Here is a 26,942-nt window from a genome sequence, read left to right as displayed (position 1 = left end):
TGTTAGTTTCCCCAAGATCTTCCCTAGGAAAGCTACTTGTCCTTCATTAGGACTGTAAATGTTCGCTAATGTGACCTCTTCTTCATTTAACTTCCCTTTAAGAAAGAGGAATCTTCCCTCCGGATCCACCAACCTATCTTCTAACACAAATCTGACCCCTCTAGCGAGACCAATAGCCACACCGCTTGATTTTTTTTAAAATGAGTCTGCGTAGTTTCAAATGGAGTGGTTTCGGGAATATAGCCTGATATTTGATGCATGCGTGAAATGGGTCTCCTGTAGGAAGATTATATCCGCATTTAGATATTTAATTTCCCCCAGGATTTTTTGTCTCTTTAAAGGTGAATTCATTCCTCGTACATTATATAACATATAGTTCACTACATCCATCTCTTTATTTTAATTTTCCTAGGTTGATATCTCCGGGAGTATGATATCTCACTAGGGAACAGGGTTTTTTGATTTTGTGGGTGGGATACTTTTACATTATCATTTTTCCTACTTCTTCCCTCCCTCCCCCCTCTCCCTCCTCCCCCCACCCTCCTCCACCCGCCCTCCCATTCCCTCCCTCCCCATCCCATTCCTCGTCCTTGTGGGCACCTAGCTTCCTCTTTCCCCTTAGCTAGGACAGTCGATTTACCTCCACCCCATTTCAATCGACATTCTCCCGGGGTTGAGCTCTGCTTTTGCTCGCCCGTCCCTCCCTTCTTCCCTATACTTGGGTTGATAGTTAATGCAAGCTATTGCCTCCATGGGGCCGTCCTCTTGGATCTCTTCCTAAGTTTCCCTCTTATTTCCTCCCCTCTCCTTCACGGCTCCTCCCCATCCCCTCCCCTCACTCGTGGTTCCCCCCAGTCCAGTCCCCAGTTCTTAATTTTTTTCCTTTGTTTTCTTATTCTTCTTTATTTTCGCTTGCCACTGATTTTCTTCCTCTAATATTCCTCTGGGATAACTTGATCTGTCCATCCAGGAGTTTCCATTACTGGTATTTTTAAAGCATCACAGAAGGTTAAGGTGTCTTCTGGAAATCTCAGCAAGACCGTCTTTCCTTCTCTTCGTACTCCTAGTCCTGGCGGGTGACTCCAAAAATACTTTACATTTAGCTTCTTTAAAACTTCCACAACCGGTTTTAAGGTGCGTTTCTATTGATTGTTTCCTGTGAGAGATCCGGGAAGACTTGTAGGTCTACCCCTTCATATCTCATTATTGGTCTGTCTCTCATTTTTTCCCAGATTTGGGCTCTCACTTCGTATTTATGGAATCTCTCTATCACATCTCTTGGGGCATTCAGAGGTTTCCGTATTCTGTGGACTCTTTCAAATTCTATTTTATCTGTGATTGTGTTCCCCAAAAGCGGGTTAAATACGCTTTCCAGCATTTCTTCTAACTTTTCTTCTTTATCTTTTTCCGGTAATCCTCTGATCCGCAGGTTCTTCCTTCTATTTCTATTCTCTTGATCCTCCATCTTGTACAACATATTCCTCTGTTCTAGCTGTATTTTCTTCATTTGTTCTTTTAATTTTGTTAAATTTTTCCGTGGGTATCTATCTTTGTTTCGGTTTCTTCTACTCTTATCAAAATATGTCCTAAATCTCCATATAGAGTAGACATTTCAGTTTTAATTGATCTAAATTAGAGAACATTTCCATCATTTCTGATTTTGTAGGGGGTTGATCCTTAATCCTTAGATCATCTTCCTTCCCTGATTCACTATCTCCCATTGTTTGAGTACTCTCTCTAGATAGATCTAGGCTCTCCTCTCCTGTAACTCCTGATGCTTTTGGTCCTTTGGCTTTTTTTATTTCCTTCACTATTTTGTTTTGGTCTTACAACTGGTTGATTTTCAGATGTTCCATTTTGCCCTTTGCCTTCCTGAGTCATATACATTTTAATAGTCCCAGGACTAGCCGTAATTTTTGCGGGTTTCCCCATCACTTCCTTTGTCTGTTTATTCTTAATTTTAGACATATGAATTCCTTTTATGTGTGGCTAGTATTAATAGCCTGTACTCTTGATTTTTCACCAAGTACTAGCTTGACCCGGTAGGATCTAATGGGGTTGGTTCCCTTGATTTTTCTCCAATGGGGTTAAATCATACAATCCTCTTAGGCAAAGAGGGCCATGTAACCCCGAATTCCTTCTTATTGACCCCAACCGTTCACTAGAGTTTTTCCAGGTCAGGAGTAGAGGGAAGTCTTATGTCGTATGCTCTTTTTATATCTATTTTCCAAAAAGAGGGTATAATCATCACCTTTTTTTAAGATGGAGAATAGCCAAATCAAGAAATAAATCCGGCTGCTTTTGGAACAACTATGCAGAGAGGGTTTTGTTGATTACTTTTCTTAACAGCAGGGTGAAATAGTGATAACATATACTTCCCTTTATAAGTTATGTCAGAATATTCTCATACAGTTTTTACGAAACAGCCTGTAATAGATACCAGTCATATAATACGTAGGAGAGTGTACAGAGTATATGTGATGGAGACCTCCAGAGAGTCCACCTTTAGGGGGGGTTCCGTAAGATCTTTTGTGTAGCTCCCTCCTATGGTTCTTATATAGATTTTCCAAAGTTGTCTATGTCACAGTCCCTAAGGGGACTTCAAACCTAGACATGGTTCCTGGGGAGCACCGCTTTTAGAAACCACTTCCCCTCTAGGGAGCAATAGTTTGCTCCTTAATGGTCAACCGATGCTAGGAGAGACAAAGGTGATTCCATCATGGTGTATTACAGTCTATCAATGTCTCCCCACACATGGTTATCTGGACAACAAACACTTTAGCACCAAGCCAATAGTCAATAATAGTAGGGGGGCTTGCTTGTTGAGTCCTTTCCCCAATTGGTGAGCTATGGCCTCCCCCTCCTTAGAACAAGGAGGCTGAGCAAGACAGGGGGATTCCTATTCCAGCATGTTTCAGTCTGTCAACATCTCCGTAAGGGGTTATCTTGATGGTGTTTGCTTTAGACAATATTTACAGCTTATATGGAATACAGGAAAAGCAAAAAGACTTGAAAAAGTTGGGGGGGGCTTTCACCCTCTCACCAGTGCTTTGCGCCTTTATCCCGGATCACCTCCTGCGCTGTGTAATAGATCGCTCTTTTGCTGTATGTTCGGTCAGATGTCCGGGTGCTGTTACATCTCTCAGCCAGGGATCCGTCTAGCGCTGCTCTCCGGTGATTGGCGAAGCCTCTGGCCTCTCTGTCTATGTTGCGGCTATCCCCGAGTCGGCTGCTACTTCCCCGGTATTCAACGATGTTCCACGGGTTCAGCAGATGCGGCGTGTCCGCAGGAATTCTCATGGGATCTGACTGGAGTGAGTGAGGAGGGGGGGTGAGGTCTCTGACTAGCCGCTCATGGGGGCTGGAGGATTGGGAGTCTCCACAAACATTCCTCTGGACGGCGTTCCACGGCTAGCGTGTACTCGGAACTGGCGCCATTGGCAGGCTCCTCCCCCAGCTGTTGGAACACCCTCTGGGTGAATCCAAGATGGAAAAGGACCTGGGAGTACTAGTGGACAACAGGCTTTACAGTGGTATGCAATGCCAAGCTGCTGCAAGCAAAACCAACAGAATACTGGCATGTATAAAAAAGGGGATTCACTCCAGAAATAAATGGATTTTTGTAAAATATTACCATAAAATCCTTTTCTCTTAGCTCATTGACAGACGTAGTCCTCGGTGATACACCACCTTCGGGTTATGTTGCCTCCACAGGAGCAGGACTAGACAGGAAATTAAAAAGCTCTGGCCACACCCTAGGGGCAGTCCCAGAGGGTATATCCTCTCTCTCTCTGCCTCAGCAAATCAGTTATGTGAAAAAGCAGTCTTTAGAGATTTTAACCCAACCCAACTCAAAAACAGAGGGGCGGGGACTACGTCTGTCAATGAGCTAAGAGAAAAGGATTTTACGGTAAGATTTTACAAAAATCCATTTTTCTCTAGCGCTCATTGACAGACGTAGTCCTCGGTGATACACCACCTTCGGGACGTCCCAGAGCAGTATCACAAATGAGGGGTGGGAAAATGGAAATCAAATCCCAATCTAGAAGGCCCAACCGGTGCCAACTAGAAGTTTACAATGCTCATCCTTAATGATGAGACTCAACAAAAAAGAGAAATTTTTTTTTTTTTTTTCAAACAGAAAAAAACCCTCGAGGTAGACCACCGGTCTCCTCAAATTGCGGCCTGCAAAACCTTGCGGCCAAATGAGGCATCCGCCGATGCCGTCACATCAATTTTATAGAATTTTGTAAAAGGTATGTACCGACGACCAGGTGGCCGCCTTACATACCTGGACCACTGACGCCTGATGGCGAAAGGCCCAGGAAGTACTGAGCGCTCGAGTGGAGTGCGCCCTAACAGGGAACGGAGGACTCTGACCCTTAATAGAATAAGCCTGTACCACCGTTTGTCTAATCCATTTGGCAATGGTCGCGGCAGATGCAGGCAAACCCTTTCTGGGGCCATCCGTGATCACAAAAAGTGAATCCGTCTTACGGAATGATTCCGTAGCTTTCAGGTATACCCTGATTGCCCGAACCACATCTAAGGAATGCAACGCATGTTCCCGATGATGCTTGGGCTGAGGACACAAGGAAGGTAGTACAATATCTTCATTCAGATGAAAATCTGAAACCACCTTAGGAAGAAAAGATGGCTTAGGATGAAGTACTACCTTATCCCTATGAATCACTAGGTATGGGGACTGGCATGATAATGCAGCCAGTTCTGACACCCTGCGAGCAGAAGTAATAGCCACCAAGAAGGCCACCTTCTGGGATAAAGTAAGCAAGGGCATCTCCCTGATGTTTTCAAAGGGAGGTTTCTGTAGAACCGACAAAACCAAATTAAGATCCCAGGGCGGTAAGGGCGCGCGGACTGGAGGAGCCAGGTGCCGCACCCCCTGGATGAAATTCCGCACCAAGGACTTGGTAGCTAAAGGTTTCTGAAAGAAGATTGCTAATGCTGAAACTTGACCCTTGATGGTGCTCAAGGCTAGCTTCTGCTCAACCCCTTGTTGCAAAAAGGCCAATATTCGAGTCACCGAATAGGTACGTGGAGGAAATCCTAAAGATTCGCACCACGCAATATAAGTCTTCCATGTGTGATAATAGACCTTGCTGGAAGTCGCTTTCCTTGCTTTAATAAGGGTAGCAATGACTGAAGTAGACAAACCTCTGTCCTTCAGTACTTGGGTCTCAATGGCCAGGCCATTAAACCCAGCGACTGTAAAGCATGATGGTAAATTGGTCCTTGAGACCACAGACACTCCCTGAGACGAAGTTCCCACTGAACGTCTGCGACTAACATGTCCAAGTCGGCCAGGCCGGCTTGAGGAGGCCAGCCTAGAATTTCTAGGACCACTGGCGCTGATAGAATCTGAACCAGGCGTCCCTAGAGGTATCTGGCCCCGACCATCCGAGAAAGTCTGGTCGTTTTCTGTTCCCACACATTTATCAGATACCTGATTGTTATCAGGAAGGGTGATCTTTTCTGGTTGAACCTCAGGGACCGAAGTCACCCGACTAGAGGCTACTTGGCCTATCTGGTCAACCAGATCCGATTCCTGTGAGGTATAGGGACTAATCTTAGGAAAAGGTAAAGGAAAAGATCTATTCAGGGAACGGTAACTACCGCTTCCTGTAGTACTTAAATGTTGGAAGGGAAGAATCGCACCGGTAGTAGTGGTTGAAGCTCGATCTAATGTCCTGAATACCGGTGAAAACGTCCCCCCACCCTGAAACCGGGTGGGGGCGCACCTTCAGGCTGTGTACTCCTTTGCTTCGGGTTTGGCTGGGTTGGTCCTCTGCTTGTCCGACCAGCCCTTCTTGAACCCTCCTGGAGGAGTCTTGCCTTTCCCGCTAGTACCAGCCGGGCGCCCTTTATGGGCGGTAAAGAAAGGTCCTCGCTTGTTGCGAGGTCCCTTAGCTTTAGCAGCCTGTGGCAAAAAAGTGCTCTTGCCCCCAGTGGCATCCTTGATGATTTCATCTAGGTTGGCCCCAAATAGACGATTCCCCTGAAAAGGGAGATTTGTCAAGGTCTTTTTGGAACCTAGGTCAGCTGACCAGCATTTTAACCACAGCACACGTCTGAGGATCACCGCTGACATAGATGCATGCCCTAATAAGGGAGTAGTGTCCAAGGCTGCGTCACAGATAAACTGTAGCCCTTGAATAATCTGTTCCATCAAATCAGATGTCTCCTGGGGAATATCTTTTCCCCTAAGGTCTTGGCGTACCATTCTCGCCCATTCCGTAAGTGTCTGGGAAACTAGACCAATAACAATTACTGGTCTAAATGCTGAACCTATCAGAGAGAAGATGGTGCGGGACTCTGCTTCCATCTTTCGATCCACCAGATCCTTAAAGGACGAAGTGTCCTCCACTGGGATAACCATGGCTTTATTCAGCCTGGAAATAGGTGGATCCACCACTGGTGGTACCGTCCATTTCTTAATGATGGATTCCTCAAACGGATAGCGTCTAGCAATACGCTTGGAAATAGTAAAGGTACGTTTAGAATGCTCCCATTCTCCTTTAATCTGATTACCGAAACATTTGGGTACAGGAAAAACCTTCACCGTTTTGATGGGCTTATTAGTACCAAAAGGAATCTCTGTTTCAGTTGCCTCTGCCGGTAAAGCCTTAAGTTTTAAGGTTTCCTGCACTGCCACAACTAGTGCGTCCACCAATGCTTCTTCCTGAATTATAGCAGGAGAAGAAGCGTCCTCCTCACTGTCTGAGGGGGCTTTACCTGGGATAACAGCCTTTGCAGAGGAACCTGCAACTGCAGTGACCATCTCTGAATCAGAGTCAGAGGTGTCAGATAGTATAGGGGTAGGCGGGGGTCGCTTCCTTGACCCCCGTCCCTGACAGGCCGCCTCCACCCGAGCCATCATAGACTCCAAAATTGCTGTAAATGACTCTACACTCTGTGCACCGGCGGGTCCCGTGGCCCCCTCGAGGGAAACAGGTGGGGGAATATGTGTGGCAGGGTCCATGATAATTCCAGTCACTTCCTGGATAATATAATTCAAAAATAAAAAACTTTTTTTTTTTTTTTTTTTTTCAGACCCCCAGCGCCACAAAAAGCCCCTTAGTGTTACCTGCTAGGGATCCCTATCGATCGAGAGAGAGAGAGAGATAGACCCCCAGGCTCACCACTTGATGCTCAGAGTTTAACTGCAACAGGTTACAGCGCTGTCTTGACAAACAGGAAGTCTTTTGGCTGGCTGCCCAGGAAGAAAGGAGGCGGCTCCGCCCCTCTGCACGCCTTCCGGCGCCTCCCCTAGCTCCACGAGGTGTTAGGATCACCTCAAACATGGCCGCCCCCATGCTGGAGACACGAGGCTACGCCAAAATGGCGGCTCGTGCGATCCAGCAAAAAAAATGGCGGCGGCCTGTACTGAATAGCGGTGTGCTGCAGGGCACACAACACTCTCTCTGCATGGGGATTTGGCGTGGTTGGCGGTACCGGCCCTGGCGGACCGCATGGCCATTCGGGAGGCCTGCTAATAGCTGGAGATCTGATTAGGAAGGCAGTCTACATGTCCGTGGCTTCTGACTGGTAGGTAGCTTATTCTTATCACCGTAAGATTCCCAGAATGCCACAGATTATAATCTTTTTAACATGTATACAATTAGATTGTTAGCTCCCAAACCAAGCCTCCTGGCTTTTTGCACATAAAATCACACTCAAAGTAGGAGGATCTGTGTCATTTATAGGATAGAGAGGGACTCTATCTTACCATACAAAGAGGGGCCCGCGTTCACCACAAGACCCGTCAGGGGAAAAGGGGGAACATACTACTCACCATACCGGAACCAGGCGGGCACCAACTCCTGACAGTACCCCTCTCCACCGGGGCGGGAGGGCTGTCGACCGATATGGACGCCGTGACTCATGGTCTTTGGCGTTTCAGCGAGACGTTTAACTCGCGGGGTCAGTCCTTTAATGGGACTTTGTCGCGGCCGACCCAGCGCGGAGCTATGGCCTGCACGCGCTCGTAGGCTGAACTGGGGTGACCACCGGATCTCAACATCCAGCCCGTCGCCCAGTTCAGCTTTCTTGCTTGAAGATCTCACAGGAACACAGGAGAAAAAAAGCGGTCTAAAAAATCCTTTAAGAAAAAAATCTTGCCAGGACCTAAGATCCCAGCAAGGTATCTAGGTCCTTACTCCTAACTAGACAGAAAATAACTGATTTGCTGAGGCAGAGAGAGAGAGGATATACCCTCTGGGACTGCCCCTAGGGTGTGGCCAGAGCTTTTTAATTTCCTGTCTAGTCCTGCTCCTGTGGAGGCAACATAACCCGAAGGTGGTGTATCACCGAGGACTACGTCTGTCAATGAGCGCTAGAGAAAAAGAGATTATTCTCCCACTTTACAAGACTCTGGTCAGGCCACATCTGGAGTATGCCGTCCAGTTCTGGGCACCGGTCCTCAGAAAGGATGTGCTGGAACTGGAGAGAGTACAGAGAAGGGCAACAAAAATAATTAGGGGAATGGAGGACATCAGCTATGAGGAAAGACTGCAAGCTTTGAACTTATTCTCCCTGGAGAAGAAACACTTGGGATTGGACATGATATCGATGTACAAATACTGTACTGGTGACCCTAGCATAAGGAACAAACTTTTCAGAGAAAGGGAAGAAGACACGGGGCCACTCACTAAAACTAGAGGAAAAATGGTTTAACCTTAAACTACGTAAGGGGTTCTTTACTGTCAGAGCAGTAAGGATGTGGAATTCTCTTCCACTAGCAGTGGCATCAGCAGGGAGCATCGATAGTTTAAAAAAACTATTAGATGGGCACCTTAAAGACCACAACATAACGGGGTACACATGTACGGTTAACAGCAAACACATACACACAAACACACACACATCATAGGTTGAACTGGATGGACAGATGTCTTTTTTCAACCTCACTATGTAACTATCTGTAAAGAGTGGACCAAAATCCATCCTGAGATGTGTGCAAACTTGGTCACCAACTACAAGAAACGCCCTACCTCTGTTCTTGCCAACAAGGGTTTCTCCACCAAGTACTAAGTCATGTTTTGCTTGGTTTGCTTGGGGATCAAATACTTATTTTACTGACTAAACTGCAACTCAATTTATAACATTTGTATCGTGTTTTTTCTGGATTTTTGGTCGATATTCTGTCTCTATCATTTAACATGCACCTTTGATCAAAATTATAGACCCTTCATTTCTTTGTAAGTGGGCAAACTTACAAAATCAGCAGGGGATCAAATCCCCACTGTATATCTAGAATCGGAAAATGTAAACATGATGCATATTGTTATAGTTACCATTTCATTTGCCTCTAAGTGTTTTTCATCAAAGTCTTGAAGAAGCTTTTTTCTTTCCTCTGGGGAAAAAAAAAAATATTTATATTCAAAGTTTTATATAAAACAATACAAATTAATTGCATCTTAAAAATAACTAAATTTTGTTTGGACACAAGTTAAAATGCCATTAAACTGTATCCTAACTCTTAAAAAAATAGAGACCCCTGAAATCTCACTTTTGAGACAGAGAGAATGAGGACACACCTTTCCCCAATGCTTTTTTATGGTTTAGAGAAAAAAAAAAAAAAAAAAAAGAGGCCATGGGAATACACAAAATAGAAAAACATTGCACTAAATATTAAAACCTATTTTTATACATCTGCACTTTAGAAATATATAACCCTTAAAGTTGTCCGCCCCGTGTCTGGCTGTTGCTTTGTTGTTTAAAACGTACTTTTATTAACGACGCATAGAGCTGTAAGTGCTGAACTTCGATGCTGAAACTTACAGTCCTGCTAGGAAAATTAGATTATTGCTGGTCACTCACTTTGCCTCCCTGCCATTCACAAACATTTCTATGATTGAAGAAGGTATGGTTGAAAGTCACAATCTCCCCTCCTCCAATCACAGAGCACCTTGCATTCACAGACAATGTTGAGGATGCTGAGAAATTTATTTTTTATTTTTTTAAATTTGGTTTATTGAGTTTTCAAAAAAGAAACAAAACTAACAGAAACAAACACAAAAAAAAAAACATTTTGACATTGGTACAGTGTGAAAAACCAATACATTGTTGCAAAAAGTATACATCAAGTGAAAAAATAGAAGGATAATGCACACATTTTTAAGAGGAGCCATTTATTTTTAAAGTGAAAATGTGTAAACATAGGTTTTGGTCAGAGGGTTCTGGTTTAAGGCACAAAATCAACAAGACAAAATAGATTTAAAAAAAATAAATAAAATAAAACACTACATATGCTTTTCATTGGTTATGTTGTTATAATGGTATCTGAAAGTCAGTGGGATGTAGTATTCCGCAAGTAAACATGTTGTCTATAAAGTTGATGTATTGGAATTGAAAAGCTGAGTTAGACTTACCGGTAACTCCTTTTCCGAGAGTCTTCCAGAACAGCCCATGAGACCTAGGGCTGCTCCTACCAGGACAGGAAGGAAATACGTTTAAATCTAATCAGATAAAAGGCGGTCCTCTAGTCCTCGCACTTCAGTATTCTCGAGAATACGCCTGTAAAACATACATACATATATATATATATATATATATATATATATATATATATATATATATATATAAATAAATAAAATACATAATACAAGACATCACCGGGTGGGAATCCGGCTGTCCTAGAAGACTCTCAGAAAAGGAGTTACCGGTAAGTCTAACTCAGCTTTTCTCAAGTCGTCTTCCAGGACATCCCATGAGACAATGAGCCAGAACTTACCAGTCTAAGGTGGGGGGGGGGGGGGGACTACTGCCTGGAGCATCTTTCGACCAAATGCCTGCTCCTGAGAAGAGAGGAGGTCCAGGTGATAATGTTGAATAGTTAGACCAGGAAGCTGCCTTACAGATTTGTTCAGGTGAGGCGCCAGCCCTTTCGGCCCATGATGCGGACAAGGCCCTTGTAGAATGTGCGTTGACAAAAGGTAGAACAACATTTCTAGCTTTATAGGCTTCTGTAATACCCTGCTTTATCCACCTAGCTACGGTGGCTTCGGAATCTCTATTACCCTTGTGTGTGCCAGAAAAAAGTACAAATAAGGTTTCACATTTCCTAAAGGTTTTGGTCATCTCTGGGCAAGTCAGAAGAACTCTTCTGACATCCAAAAAACTTAAATTCTTTTGTCATTTTTTGGAGAACTACAAAAGGTAGGTAGTACAATATCCTGTGATCTATGAAAGGAAGTGGCTACCTTAGGTAAAAACCCTGAATCGGTTTTTAACACTACTCTCATCAAAAATCATAAGAAAAGGCTCGCCAAATCGAGAGGGCCTGTAATTCACTGACTCTTCGAGCTGACGTAACTGCAATCAGGAACGCAGCTTTCAGTGTGAGTAATTTTATTGTTAAATTCTTCAGAGGCTCAAAAGGAACAGTTACCAAGGCCTGAAGGACTAGAGATAGGTTCCAAGTCGGACATGATCTGACAATTATTGGTTTAGACCGGGCGATAGCCCTGAAGAACCTTGCTATTACAGAATTTTACCGAAGGGAATATTGGAGAAAAATGCTAATGGCTGCAGCCTGCACTTTTAAGGTACTAAGGGAAAGGCCCTTATCGGCACCCTCCTGAAAAAATTCCAAAATAGACGGCACATCGTTGATAATTTGTGATTTTCAGACAGCCAGGAAGTTAAATTTCTTCCAAACTTTGGAGTATACTGCTCTCGTGACAGGCTTTCGACAACTGACTAAGATCTTCACTACTTTGTCTGAGAACCCCTGGGAGCTTAGTATCTGCTCTTCAGATAGCAAGCTGTCAACCTTAAGGATGCAATTTGAGGATGAAATTCCAGACCCTGAGTCAACAGGTCCTGTCTCAAAAGAAGAGTTATTGGAGGCTTTGAGGTTAAAGTCTGTAGGCGTGAAAACCACGGCCTCTTGGGCCAAAAGGGAGCTATTAGAATCAAATTGGTATCTTCTTAGAGAAATTTCCGAAGGACTTCCGAGATTAGCCTGACTGAGGGGAAGGTATAGCAAAGGTTGAAAGACCAGGGATTCCCAAAGGCATCGATCCCCAGAGACTGATCCCTTGGGTTCAGGGAAAAAAATCTTTGTCTTGCTGTTTGTTTGGGCTGAAAAGAGGTCCACCTCTGGTAGGCCCAACCTGGCCGCAATTTCTGCAATTGTCCCTTCACCAATTGTCCCTACACACCCGGTAGCAGCTGAGGTGGTCTGCTAAGCAATTAAGAGTCCCTTTCAAGCGCTGAAATAGAGGCCAGATTCACTTCAGCCCAAGAAAAAAAACTTCTGGGCTATGGATTGCTACCTCCGACATTGCGTACTCCCGTTTGTTGAGGTATGCTACTGTTGCAATGTTGTCGGATCTAATTTGCAGATGACAACCCTTGATTTCTGCTTGAAAGACCTCTAAGGCTTTTTGTACTGCCATGAGCTCTTTTTGATTCGATGACGCCCCGGCTCCTAGCGGGGACCATTCTCCCTGCGCTATTTGGCTCTGGAGATGGGCCCCCCCCCCCATCCAAAAGAGCTTGCGTCTGTTGTTATCCTCTGTGACACTTAAATAACCCATTCCAACCCCCTCGTGAGGTGAAGTGGCAATCTCCACCGCCATAGGGTTCTTTTTACCTTGAAGGGAACTTTTACCTTCAGTTCCTAGGAATTTGGAGATCCGTCCCAGATTTTCAGCAGGAACCCCTGGAGGAGACGCTGTCGAATTCATGCCCAAGGGACAGCCGGAAAACAGGAGGTCATAAGGCCCACGATCCTTGAGATATCCCTGAGTGAGACCCACTGGTTGGTTTGTAAAAAAGCCACCATCTGAGTCATCTTTAAGACCTTGACCTTCGAAAGAAAAATCTTTTGGTCCAGGGAGGAAATCTCGTACCCGAGCTACGTCACTCTTTGGGAAGGGGTCAGACAAGACTTTTCTTTGTTGATCATCCAGCCTAGTGATCTGAGGAACTCTTGAACTGTCTGGAGATCCCTTTCTAGTTTCTGACTTGAGTCTGCCACTAATAGGAGGTCTTCCTGGTAGGGGATGATCAGAATCGATTTCTGTCTTAACGGGCCAAAGCTTCTCCCAATACCTTTGTGAAGATGCGTGGGGCTTAGGACAAACCGAAAGGCAGTGCCTGAAATTGAAAATGTCGGACCTCCGCCCCTAGCTTAACAGCTAGTCGTAAAAACTTTTGGTAAGCTAGGTGAATGGGGATGTGAAAATAAGCATCCTTTAGGTCCAGTGTTCCCATGAAACATTCTGGGTATAGTAGATTTCCTATGGAATGCACTGATTCCATGCAAAAATGCTTGTATTTTAGCGAACAATTTAGAGTGAATAGATTCAGTATTAAACGATAACTCCCCGAGGGTTTTCTTACCACGAAAATGTGGGAGTAAAACCCCCCTGCCCTGTTTCGCCTTTGGAACCGGGACTAACACATTCTGATCTACTATATCTCCGATTTTGAGACTTAAAGCAGCTGCTTTCACTCGATCTCTGGGCAGACTGGTAATTAACAAATCTTTCCAAAGGCCAGAAATCGAATTCCAGTCTGTGACCCTTGGACACTAGGTCCAAAATAAAAGGGCTTGACATAATCCCCTTCCACTGTGGGAGGAAGGCCCTTAATCTTCCGCCCACTCTGTGAAAGGAGTCATTGCAGTTTGACGGGGTGTTGTTGGAGGGTTAAACAAGATGCCCCCCCCACCCCTGCCTTTGTGGCCAGTCCAATGGTTCTTGGGTCCAGCCTGCATCTCATGCGGCCCCTGCCCTGAAAAAATTTCCAGGAATACGGGGATTTTTTATTATCCGGAAACTATTATTTTGTCAGCAGTACGTTCCAGGGCTTCTGCTAACCCCCGGGCCAAAGACATGGTCGTCTGTAAAAGGGAGACCCCACAGGCGCAATTTGGAAGCACAGTCTCCCGACCATGTTTTAAGCCAGAGACTTCTTCTGGCAGAATTAACCAATGCTGAGGTTCTGGCTGTCATTCTGACCAACTCAGCGGAAGAATCAGCCAGAAAGCCTACTGCCTGAAAAAGGCGAAAAATTAAATAATCTGATCCCTTGGTGTCCCGGCAGATAGGTGAGGTTGAATCTGAGAGAGCCATAACTCGAGATGTCTGGCTATACAAGATAAGGCCAGTTTTAGACTCCTAACCGAGGCTTCCCAGGCCCTGCGTAATAAAAAGGACTCCAAGGACGCTGCCACCAGGATGGAAGGGACTTCCCCCCTGCCCTCCTGACATCAACCACGGCCCGGCCTTCCCCAGGCTTTGAGGACAGGAGACAAGTGGTCACCACTAACTTGTAAGTAGAGGTACCACACTTGGGCAAGAGAAGTATGCAAGTTCTTTCCAAGTCTTCAAAGGACAGACCATGAGAACAGGATAACAGTTCCAGGAAACATGTTACCCCGTCTGGAGGAAACACGAATACTGAAGTGTGAGGACTAGAGGACCGCCTTTTATCTAACGCGTTTCCTGTCCTGGTAGGAGGAGCCCTAGGTCTCACGGGTTGTCCTGGAAGATGACTTGAGAAAATGGACCTAACAGTTTGTCGTGTATAGGGCAGACCAGTCAGGGTATCAATGCTGACCCATGTTCACAGCCAAAAGAGCCTATAGGCCTGTTTCACACTAGTGTAATTTCAGATGCGACTTGAACAGAATTGCATGACAATAGAAATCACAATGTTTTCAATGGTCCCTGTTCACTGTTCATTAATGCAGTGTGATTTTGGAAAAGGGTTCTGTGCTACTTGGTGCATTTCCAGCATGATTCTGGTCCCACAGAACCACTTCCATGTAGCATCTAAGTTGCATCACATAATCACACTGAAAGTTAGATCAAAATCGAATCTCACAAGGGGCACATGAGCATCAGAACTGGACCACGGAGCAATGGAAGAAGGTGGCCTGGTCTATCGAATAATGTTTTCTTTTACATCATGTGGATGGCTGGGTGCGTGTGCTTCACTTACCTGAGTAAGAGGTAATACCGAAATGCAGTATGGGAAGATAGCAAGCCGGCGGAGGCAATGTGATGCTTTGGGCAATGTTCTGCTGGGAAACCTTGGGTCCTGCCATTCATGAGTTTGTTACGGAGATGTACCACCTACCTAAACATTGTTGCTGATCAAGTACATCCTTCAGGGAAATGGTATTCCCTGTTGGCAGTGGCCTCTTTCACTAGGATAATACCCCCTGCCACAAGGTAAAAGCAGTTCAGTAATATTTGGAGGAACACAACAACCAGTTTAAATTGTTGACTTGTTTCTTCCAACACATTTCTGGAGAGTTTGGAGGCCAAATCTAATCAATGGAGGCCCCCAACTCTAAGCCTAGTTACCTTAGCTGACTTCATACTAAAGGAATGTCACTAAAAACTGACTTACTTAAAAGTTCATATTGCTTGCAAGGGGGGTTGGTCATTTCCTCACACACTAGACATGTATATAACACAGCTAATGCTTAGAATAATTTGTCTAGTCTCAGAGCTGCTATTATGCATGCTCCCAAATGGGGTTATCTGTACCAAGCCATGTAAGATGGATGAACCCGTGGCAGAAAAGGCTTTATTTTTGTTATGTTTTCTAATATTATTACATTTATTATCTGTATCTGTCATAAAGGTAATTAAATGTTATACCGACAAGTGTTTATGTGATCTTTCTTTGCAGGTCTCTAATAAAACCCCAAAAACAAACTATCTTCTAACTGTGATAAAACATTTGGTACCAGAAGTGGGGCATTTGATTTGTAGGAACTAGAGACGAATAAAAGAATGTGTAGTGGCAGGATTGCACTAGATTGTTTGTGCTGAGTTTAATACTGTGTTTTTGTATTGTAGAAAATGCTTCAGTTGCTTATCTGCCGTTAGACGATCAAATGCGACCCTTTTCCCGTGCTGGCTTAATCTTATTGCTCGCAATCCTTTTTTGGTTTGATAAAATGGAGTGAAAGGCTGATGTACAAGGGGAACAGTTGTATTTGTTAGGAAACTTCAATCTAGGATAGTAAAACGGCATTAGACGCTGGGTTGCAGGCAGTTTAAAAGCGGTTAGCATTTTTGAGGTTTAGAAACAGTGAGCAGACTGGTAGGAAAGGGAGTGAAAATTTGACCTGTGCTGGTGCTCAGATTGTGATTACTTTTGCAATGTAAGATAAACGTTGAGCTCTTAGTCTTTTATGAAGACAAGATGAATGCATGTTGTTTTGTCTGTGGTAAATGTGACAATGTTAATTGAATTAAGACAGAAAAGTGAATCTAAGTATTGATAATTTAAAAAAAAAAAAAAAAAAGTTTTGCTACTTATGTTTGAGGGTCTAAATTTGTTTACTGTTATAAAGGGTTATAGGTACTGAAACGGAGGCAAATGTTCTGTAAAGTGGTATATGAGAGCCTTTGTATGTTCTAGTTTAGTGAAAAAATAACTTTTGTGACAGATCAGAGCAGCAGCTTTAGGATGTCTGTGTCTGAGTGACCTTCCTTACTCCCCTTCCATGGAAAATGGTGGACCCAACCTGTGTTTGAGAGCCTGCAGCAGGTTTTTTTTTTTTTTTAAACCTCTAAGAAATTTAAAACAACAATGTTGAAATGTGAATGACGTGAAAGATTTATAAAGCAAAAAGAAATTAATTTTGCAAAATAAAACCTGGATGAAATTGTTAGTGTTTATAATGCAACTCATCAGATAATTTGCAACATATAAAAGAAAATGGCTGATTGAGGTTGACATCCTATAAATTCCTGAAAAGTAGACATAGTAAATGATCTCACTGGAAATGAACATGTATATATATCAACTTGAGTTGTCCTTTATTGGCAATTGTAATGAAGTGTAATATTAATAGATAATACTAATGGTTTTTTTTCTGTTTGTTAATAAAGGAACAAACAAATCTGTTCCTACAAGTTAAGAAGTTACTAAGTTTTGATTGAAAAAGAGGCTTAAATATTTAATCAATTTGGATATGGTGATGCATAATCTTTGTGCAAAAATGTGATGAATGCGCTATAAATGATATCATGAATGTAATTTTAACCATGGTGAATTAATAACGTAATGGACACCATGTAATAAAAATCCACATGGTGAAAATTAATTAGAGTTTATTATAAATTTAAAGTGTAGCTCAGAGGGACAATATCATCCCATAGAAACCTTGTATTTCCATACTTCTGGTTAACGTTAGCTCCACCTTCATTTTACTTCTTCTTACATCACTTAATAATCTCCTGTATGGTGATCCTGACTTCACCATTATGGAGTTCTTATGTGAAGATGTTTCTGTCGAGCTGCAAATATAGCTCAGAGCCACCTTCCCCATCCCTTAACCCCCCTAGCGGTATTCCCGAGTGTGGCTCGGGGTTAATACAGTGCACCAAAAGCTGTAACCCCAAGGCACACTCGGGATTACCCCAGAAGCACACTCACCCTCCCTGCGATCCCCCACCGTCCTCCAGCCATCCTCACACTCTCTCCCCGCTCTGTGCTTGGCACCTGCCTTCTGGTTCCCTTCCCTGTGAGCGTTGCGACGCAGGGGGGTAATACCAGCGGCAAATTCAAAAATGTAAATAAAAGAAATGACTTGATACAAAGTTGTTATCCTAATGGATTGCATTTTATCAATAATTTACCTCGGAAATTCACCTACTGACTTTTCCAGTGCCCTGCCTGTGCTTTTCCAGCACTTTGCGCCTGGAAAATTGAGAACGACATGGCGTCCAAAAAGCGCTCTTTTTGCGCAAAAGCACTTTTAGACGAACTGGAAAACAGCGACAGCGAAACTGAGTTACTTGAAGAACTGAGCGATATTGATTAGTGGGAAAATTCCTCATCAGATACGGAAAGTGACGAGGATAGCGACGATTCTGCGACTGAGCTCTGCGATGTGCGGACTTGGTGCTCTATTGACTGCGGTACGGATCAGGCAGCACCCCCAAGATTCCCATTTACAGGAGCACCTGGTATAAAAGCGGATATTGACCAGGACAACCCCTTGGCACTCCTCCAATTATTTTTAAACGATGAGGTTAATGAAAAAATTATGAAAAATATAGGCTATGTGGGACTTTAAGTGAGACACCAGCAGGTAATGCCCAGCGTCTCCATCCCTGCATCATAAAAACTAAAAGTTGAAAGGATTAAAAGAGGTGCATGGAAGCCAGTCAGCCCCCAGTCTGATGTACTCACCCTCCAGTCTGCCACCAAGTAGACCTGTCTCATGATATAAATAAAGAACAGGGTTTAGTTGACACGCATTTGCAAACGCATGTGTAAGCTGCCGGGCCACTACACGGCACCCTGTCTTACCTGCAGTCCTAACACTATTTTAAGTGTCTCCACAATGGAAGCACATGGCTGCTAATGGATGGATGGGAGACAGGTGGAAGGGAGGCAGCCCAAACCTCCCCCAACCTGCTCCCATCTATGACTGGTCTAATATCAAAAATCTAATAGCGATGGTACAAACTGAAAAGGATCAGCTGAGAAGCATACACCTCCATCCCCTCCATCCTCCATCCCCATCCCCCAAACACAGATTGGGACTTTATATGAGGCAGTGGCCTGTAAAGCACAGTGCCTCCATCCCTAATTTCATAAAATATTTAGCTTCCATGCACCTCTTAATCCTTTCAACTTTTAATTGAAAAAATGATTACCAAGACCAACCGGTACAAAGACCAACAATGTGCTACACATCAGTTTTGCAAGATGCAGAAAGTGGGAACAGTGACCAAAGATGACCTTTGGAAATTTCTGGGCCTAATACAGTTGTATTCAAAATTATTCAACCCCCCCCCCCCCCAATGCTGTAAAGGGTTTTAGGGAATTTAGTGTACATTTGTAATTGTATCCAGAATGAAATCCTACAAGGACTTCTTAAAGAACCATATGCAACTAAAATTACATCAATTGGTTTTGTAATACAGTAGTAAATGTTTCTTTTGTGAATTCTTCATTGACAATTATTCAACCCCTTAAAGACTACCACTCTGAAGAACAGAGATTCATTGAAGTGTTTTCAATCAGGTATTGAAAACACCTGTGGATGTCAGGGAGCAGCATTGAAGCCTAATAAGCACCAATTAGGCAGCTTTAAAATTACTGTGATACTCAGCTCCTTCTAGACATTTACTGGTGTGGTTACAAACACGGTGAAGTCAAGAGAATGGTGCAGGAAGATAAGAGAAGAGGTGATTACTCTTCACAGGAAGGGCAATGGCTATAAGAAGATTGCAAAGATGTTAAACATACCAAGAGACACCATAGGAAGCATCATTCACAAATTCAAGGCAAAGGGCACTGTTGAAACGCTACCTGGTCATGGCAGAAAGAAGATGCTGACTTCGACTGCTGTGCGCTACCTGAAGCGTAGAGTGGAGAAAAGTCCCCACGTGACTGCTGAGGAACTGAGAAAAGGATTTGTCAGATGTGGGTACTGAAGTTTCTGCTCAGACAATACGGCGCACACTGCGTAATGAAGGCCTCCATGCCAGAACTCCCAGACGCACGCCCTTGCTGTCTCCAAAGAATAAGAAGAGTCAACTGCAGTATGTCAAATGTCATGTGGACAAACCACAGAAGTTTTGGGATAGTGTTCTGTGGACTGATGAAACAAAATTAGAACTGTTTGGGCCCATGGATCAACGCTATGTTTGGAGGAGGAAGAACAAGGCCTATGAAGAAAAGAACAACTTGCCTACTGTGAAGCATGGCGGGGGGTCAATCATGGTTGCAGATTAAAGGCTGGAACATTTTGGAGTGGCCATCACAGTCACCAGACTTAAATCCGATTGAGAACCTCTGGTGGGACTTAAAGAAAGCAGTTGCAGTGCACAAGCCTAAAAATGTGACTGAACTGGAGGCTTTTGCCCATGACGAATGGTTGAAGATACCCGTAGATCGCTGCAAGACACTTGTGTCAAGCTATGCTTCACGTTTAAAAGCTGTTATAACTGTAAAAGGATGTTGTACTAAGTACTAAGATTGAATGTCCCTTGGGGATGAATAAAACTGATAATGATGTGAGCACAGAAAAATCTGATTTTTGTAAGATCTTACCGTAATATCCTTTTCTCTTAAGCTCATTGACAGACGTAGTCTTCTTGATTCACAAGAACTGGGTTATGTTGTCTCCGCAGGAGCAGGACTAGGCAGAAAGAAAAAACGTTCTGGCTCCACCTTAGGGGCAGTCCCTGAGGGTATATCCTCCCTCTCTCTGCTACAAGGCATCAGTTCTGTCACAAAGCAGCAACAGAGAATTTAACCCAACCCAACTCAATGATAGAGGGGCGGGTACTACGTCTGTCAATGAGCTTAAGAGAAAAGGATTTTACGGTAAGATCTTACAAAAATCCGATTTTCTCTGTCGCTCATTGACAGACGTAGTCTTCTTGATTCACAAGAACTGGGACATCCAGAAGCAGTGCCACAAATGAGGGGTGGGATTGACCGAAATCAAAATCCAATCTAGAAGGCCCAACCGGTGCCAAACTAGAAGTTTTAAAGGCTCATTATAAACAAAGAATGAGACTCAAATGAAAATTTCCAACGGAAAAAAACCCTCGAGGCAGACCACTGGTCTCATCAAATGGCGGCCTGCAAAACCTTGCGGCCAAACGAGGCATCAGACGATGCCATTACATCAACTTTATAATGTTTTGTAAAGGTATGCACCGACGACCAGGTAGCCGCCTTGCACACCTGGACCACTGACGCCTGATGGCGAAAGGCCCATGACGCACTAAGTGCCCGAGTGGAGTGCGCCTTAACAGGGAACGGGGGCTCCCGACCCTTAATAGAATAAGCCTGTACCACCGTCTGTCTGATCCATCGGGAAATAGTCGCGGCAGATGCAGGCAACCCCTTTTTGGGTCCATCCGGGATCACAAAAAGTGAATCCGTCTTGCGAAACGAGTCTGTCGTTTTCAAGTATACCCTGATCGCCCGGACCACATCCAAAGAGTGTAAAGCAAACTCCCGAGGATGACTGGGCTTAGGACACAGGGAAGGTAATACAATTTCTTCATTCAGATGAAATTCTGAAACCACTTTTGGTAGGAAGGATGGATTCGGACGAAGAACCACCTTATCTCTATGAACCACCAGATATGGGGAACGACAAGACAAAGCGGCCAGTTCTGACACCCTGCGTGCAGAAGTGATAGCCACCAAGAAGGCCACCTTCTGGGACAACGTAGGTAGAGGAATCTCCCTAATATCTTCAAAGGGAGGTTTCCAAAGAACCGACAATACTAAATTAAGATCCCAGGGTGGTAACGGCGCGCGCACTGGCGGAGCCAGATGTCGCGCCCCCTGGATGAAATTCCGCACCAAGGAATGAGTAGCCAAAGGCTTCTGAAAGAAGATAGCTAATGCTGAGACCTGACCCTTGATAGTGCTCAAGGCCAGTTTCTGCTCAACCCCTTGTTGCAGAAAAGCTAATATTCGGCTAACCGAATAAGACCGTGGACGGAACCCCAGAGGTTCACACCATGCAATGTAGGACTTCCATGTACGATGATAAATCTTTCTGGAAGTCGCTTTCCTTGCTTTAACTAGAGTAGGAATAACTGAAGTTGACAAACCCTTGTCCTTCAGCACCTGGGTCTCAATAGCCAGGCCGTTAAAACCAGCGATCGTAAAGCAGGATGGAAGATCGGTCCCTGAGACAGTAGGTCCTCCCTGAGAGGAAGTCTCCACGGGACGTCCGCCACCAGTCTGACCACGTCGGCGTACCAAGCTCGGCGAGGCCAGTCCGGAGCTACCAGGATTACTGGAATTCCTTCCTCCTCTATCCTGCGAAGAAGTCTTGGCAGTAACCCGAGAGGAGGGAAGGCATACATTAGCTGGTATTGCCCCCACGGGGCGATCAGTGCGTCTGCGGTCTCTGCTAGAGGATCGCGGGAGCGAGCCACGAATCTCTGTACTTTCCTGTTGAATCGTGATGCCAACAGATCCACATCCGGGGTGCCCCACCGTAGGCACAACTGGTGGAAAACTTCTGGATGGAGGGACCATTCCCCCTGATCCAGAGTCTGACGGCTGAGATAATCTGCCTGCCAATTCTCCACCCCCGGAATGAATACCGCAGAGATAGCTGGAACAAATCGTTCCGCCCAGCGAAGAATGCAAGCCACTTCTTTGGCCGCTCGGACACTCTTGGTGCCCCCCTGGTGATTGACATAAGCCACGGCCGTGGCGTTGTCCGACTGGATCCAAACCGGGCTGCCCTGGAGCTGCTCGGTCCAGTGAATCAGACAAAGTTTGATCGCTCTCAGTTCCAATACATTTATCGGCAACCTGGATTCTTCCGGGGACCAAAGTCCCTGGACAGATAACTGACCGAGAATTCCTCCCCATCCGGATAGACTGGCATCCGTGGTCACTATCGTCCAATATATTGGCAGAAATGACTTTCCCTGGCTGAGCATCGGAGACCGAAGCCACCAGACCAGAGACTCTCTGGTCTGTTTGCTCAATCGGATCCGATTGTCCAGGGATTCCGGATTCCGATTCCATCTGAGAAGAATCTCTTGCTGAAGAATTCGGGTATGGGACTGGGCAAATGGGACTGCTTCGAAGGAAGCCACCATCAATCCCAGAACCCTCATGCAAGTTCGAAGAGAAGACCAGCTGTTGGATAGTAACAACTGGACTGCTGATTGAATCTTCCGGAGTTTCCCTACCGGAAGGAACACTCTTGACCTGACTGTGTCTAGAATTAGACCCAGATATTCGAGCCTCTGGGTGGGAACCAGAAATGACTTTTGCTGGTTCACCAGCCACCCGAATTCCTGTAAAGAAATTATAGTAATTTCTATGTTTTGTAGCAGAGTCTGAGGAGACTCTGCATGAAGCAGGAGATCGTCTAGGTAACCTAGAATCGATATGCTTCTTTGGCGCAGTAGTGCCAACATTGGGGCCAACACCTTCGTGAAGACCCGAGGAGCCGTGGCGAGACCGAAAGGTAACGCCACAAACTGATAGTGGTTCTCTTCTACGGAAAAGCGTAGAAACCGCTGATGTCCTGCGAAAATGGGAATGTGAAGATAGGCGTCCTTGATGTCTATGGACGCTAGGACATCCCCTGGATGCAGGAAGGCTGCTACTGTGCAAATGGATTCCATCTTGAATTTCCTTATGTTGAGAAAGGAATTGAGTGCCCTTAAGTCCAGAATTGGACGCACTTTGCCCTCTTTCCTGGGTATTGTAAATAGGTTTGAATAAAACCCTTGAAAACGTTCTGTCCAAGGAACGTGGACTACCACTCCTTGTTGTAGTAAATCCGTGACTGCTCTCCGCAGATCTTCTAAACGATCCGGGGATAGTCGGATATTGGAAGGGAAGAATCGTGCCGGTGGGAGAGATCGAAACTCGATCTTGTACCCTGACCTTATGACTTCGCAAACCCACTTGTCCGGGATTCTGGAAAGCCATGGATCCGGGAACCGGCGAAGACGTCCCCCCACCCCAATTATGGGTGGGGGCGCACCTTCAGGCTTTGGACGATTTATCTTCAGGTCTGGAGGGGGCGGGCTTTTGCTTGCCCGACCAACGTCCCCTGAAGCCTCCTGAAGGAGCTTTGGAGGACTTAATTTTTTCACCCGCGGGACGAAAAAACTTTTTGTGAGCAGAGAAAGAAGGCCCTCGTCTTTGACGAGTTCCTTTACCCTTAACATTTTGCGGTAAAAAGGTGCTCTTCCCACCCGTGAGATCCTTAATGATCTCATCTAAGTTGGCTCCAAATAGACGCTCTCCTGAAAAGGGGATATTAGCCAATGCTTTTTTGGAACCTTGGTCGGCTAACCAAACTTTTAGCCACAGTGTACGCCTGAGAACCACTGCTGAAACTGATGCTCACGCCAATAATGGAGTGGCGTCTAACGCCGCATCACACACAAACTGTAACCCCTGTATCATTTGTTCCAACAAATCTGATACCGCCTGAGGGACCTCTTCTAAGTCCCGGCGTAACCACTTGGTCCATTCAGTTACAGTCTGCGAAACCAGACCAATAGCAATTATTGGTCTGAAAGCTGATCCAATCAAGGAAAACATGGTGCGAGACATAGCTTCTATCTTGCGATCCACTGGATCTTTAAAAGACGGAGCGTCTTCTAAAGGAATAACCGTGGCTTTATTCAATCTAGCAATTGGTGAATCCACCACAGGTGGTTCTGTCCATTTCTTAATGAGGGTTTCCTCAAACGGATAACGCCTGTTAATGCGTTTAGAAATAGCAGAGGTGCGTTTTGGCAGACTCCATTCTTCTTTGATTGGATTGCCAAAACATTTGGGCAATGGAAAAACCTTCGCCACTTTCATGCGTTTTTTAGTCCCAAAAGGGATTTCAGTTTCAGCTATTTCCGACGGAATACCCTGTAATCTTAAGGTTTCTTGAACAGATATAATGAGTGCGTTTACCAACGCTTCCTCTCGGGCTATGGCTGATGCCGAAACATCCTCCTCACTGTCTGAAGAGACAGTACCCGAGACACCAATCCCAGATGAAGTACCTGCAACTGCAGAAATAGGCTCAGAGTCTGAATCCGAAGTTTCAGATAATAAAGGGTTAGGCGGGGGTCGCTTTCTTGCGCCCTGTCCCTGACAAGCCACTTCCACCCGGGACACAAAAGTTTCCATAATAGCTGACAATGATTCAATCGTAAGCGGGGTGCTGGAGGATCCTGCAGACACCTCGAGGGGATCCGGTGGAGATACAGGAGTGGCAGGGTCCATGTTAATTCAGGACACCTCTGCCAGAAAAAACAAAAAACTTTTTTTTTTTTTTTTTTAAATCAAAAAAAAAAAATAAAAAATACCTCTTTTTTTTTTTTTTTTTATGTGTCTCCCCCTAGCGCAATAGCGCCCCTCAGAGTACCTGCTTCTCGATCCCCAAGAGAGAGAGAGAGGGACCCACAAGGCTCACCACCCGATGCAGAGAAGTTTCCAACCAACTGCAGTCAGCGTCTGTCTTTTACAGACTGGAAAGAGCTGTGTTCGTTTTCCCGGGTAGAAGGACGTGGCTCCGCCCCCTGTGTACGCCTTCCGGCGTTCCCAGCTCTCCACGAGGTAGCTGGGCTCATCAAACATGGCCGCCCCCATACAGGAGACAATAGACTCCAAAAACATGGCGGCCGGCGTGACCTGAGGACATACATGCACCTGGTCTACGGCAAAATGGCGGCGGACCGCCGAAATCGTTTTTCCCAGCACATCCACCTGCATCTCTGCTAAGTGGCGGTTTATCGATCTGCAGGAGGTACACTACAATTAAGGTAGGGTTATACCTCCTATGTCTGCTGTAATACTACAGTCTGCTGGGTAGAGTGTTAGCTCTCAAACCAAGTCCACTTCCCACCAAACACATACTGTATTTACAAGGGGGACTTTTAGTGTCAGATATATACTGACCATGTATGGAGGGGCCCATAATTCATACTGCCTCATAACGAGGAAAAAAGGGAACGTTTACTCACCATAACAAACCGACAGGCACCCTCTCTTCACAATACCCTCTCCACCGGGGTGGGGGGTTGTGGACCACTCCGGACGCCTCGACTCTCTGGTTCCTGGCGTCCAAGCGAGACTTTTAACTCGCAAGGTCAGTCCCTCCAATGGGACTCCGTCGCGGCCGACCCAGCGCGGAGCTCTGGTCTGCACGCGCTCGTAGGCAGAAACCGGGGTGACCACTGGATCTCAACATCCAGCCCGTCGCCCGGCCCCGCATACTTACTTGAATGTGTCACGGCCGACTAAGCGCAATGCAATGGTCTGCGCGCGCTCGTAGGCCGGCTGGGGTGACCACTAGTGTCGCCCAGTCCGGCGTATTTGCTTGAAGATCTCACAGGAAAAAAAACATTGGAGAAAACTGCCTAAAAAAATATTTTTTCTAAGAAAAAATCTTGCCAGGACCCAAAAGATCCCAGCAAGGAACTTAGGTCCTTACTCCTGACTAGACAGAAAAAAACTGATGCCTTGTAGCAGAGAGAGGGAGGATATACCCTCAGGGACTGCCCCTAAGGTGGAGCCAGAACGTTTTTTCTTTCTGCCTAGTCCTGCTCCTGCGGAGACAACATAACCCAGTTCTTGTGAATCAAGAAGACTACGTCTGTCAATGAGCGACAGAGAAAGACATTTGTGGTTATTTCATTATAAATGTTATGTTAAATTTGTCTGACCTACACGTGCCTCTTTGATTTAATTGTAAGCAGGATGACTGAATGATCAAAATCAATGTCAAACTGGCCAAAACAATTTCAGTGGGGGTTGAATAGTTTTGAATAGAACTGTAATTCTTCTTCAGGGAGTGGTGGGGAAACAAAGGAGAAAGCAAAAATTTGCAGCGCTGTTGGATTGTGTTATAAAGCACAATAGTGCTTATGTATATAAATATATGCTAGCCAAAAAGAAAGTGCATAAACTACGTGCAAATTGCATAATAACAGTGCTAAAATGTGCAAATTCACATAACAATGCTAAAATGTGCAACTTATAAAAGTATCTAATTACTTCAATACATAAAGTGCAAAGTTGTATATGGACCACAAAATTAATGCAGTACTAAGCAATACAGTGCAAAATTATATAGGGACCTCAAAATCCTAAAAAACATATATATAAAAAATGTATGCAAGTGAATGGGTGATATAATGGCTGATACTGTTAATGCAAAATGCTCATCATAGCAAAAAGTCCACAGATCCCACTATAGACGTGCAAAGGTGCTGATAAGTCTTCTATTGTGAATATAGGTGCATGACCATCACCAACAGGGCAACTGTAAGGAAGGCTTACCAGATGTAGTGGACCCAAAAAAGTATACACCTTTCAATCAATGGCTCAATCCTCCAACGTCATCCACTCATAAGGAATGCTATAGCCACTAGCAGTGAGAGCAGCAAGAAATCCTATTCCGGACGCTCAAAAAATAAAAA

The 26,942-nt window shown here is 44.9% G+C and overlaps 1 protein-coding gene across 2 annotated transcripts in view; it reads right to left on the bottom strand.

Moving 5' to 3' along the window:
- The window catches only part of VTI1B (vesicle transport through interaction with t-SNAREs 1B), a 499,519-nt gene that overhangs the window by 410,188 nt on the left and 62,389 nt on the right, over window positions 1-26,942 (bottom strand). For both annotated transcript variants that reach the window (XM_082275949.1, XM_082275948.1), the window contains exon 2: window positions 9,315-9,373. In XM_082275949.1, coding sequence (XP_082132075.1) covers window positions 9,315-9,373 — 59 coding nt within the window. The remainder of the gene's footprint in view (window positions 1-9,314; window positions 9,374-26,942) is intronic.

Source organism: Pelophylax lessonae, assembly GCF_965119305.1.
Source record: "Pelophylax lessonae genome assembly, chromosome: 13".
NCBI lineage: Eukaryota > Metazoa > Chordata > Amphibia > Anura > Ranidae > Pelophylax > Pelophylax lessonae.
Note: the sequence above shows the minus strand (reverse complement) of the source record. Positions and strands in the feature narration are given on the sequence as shown.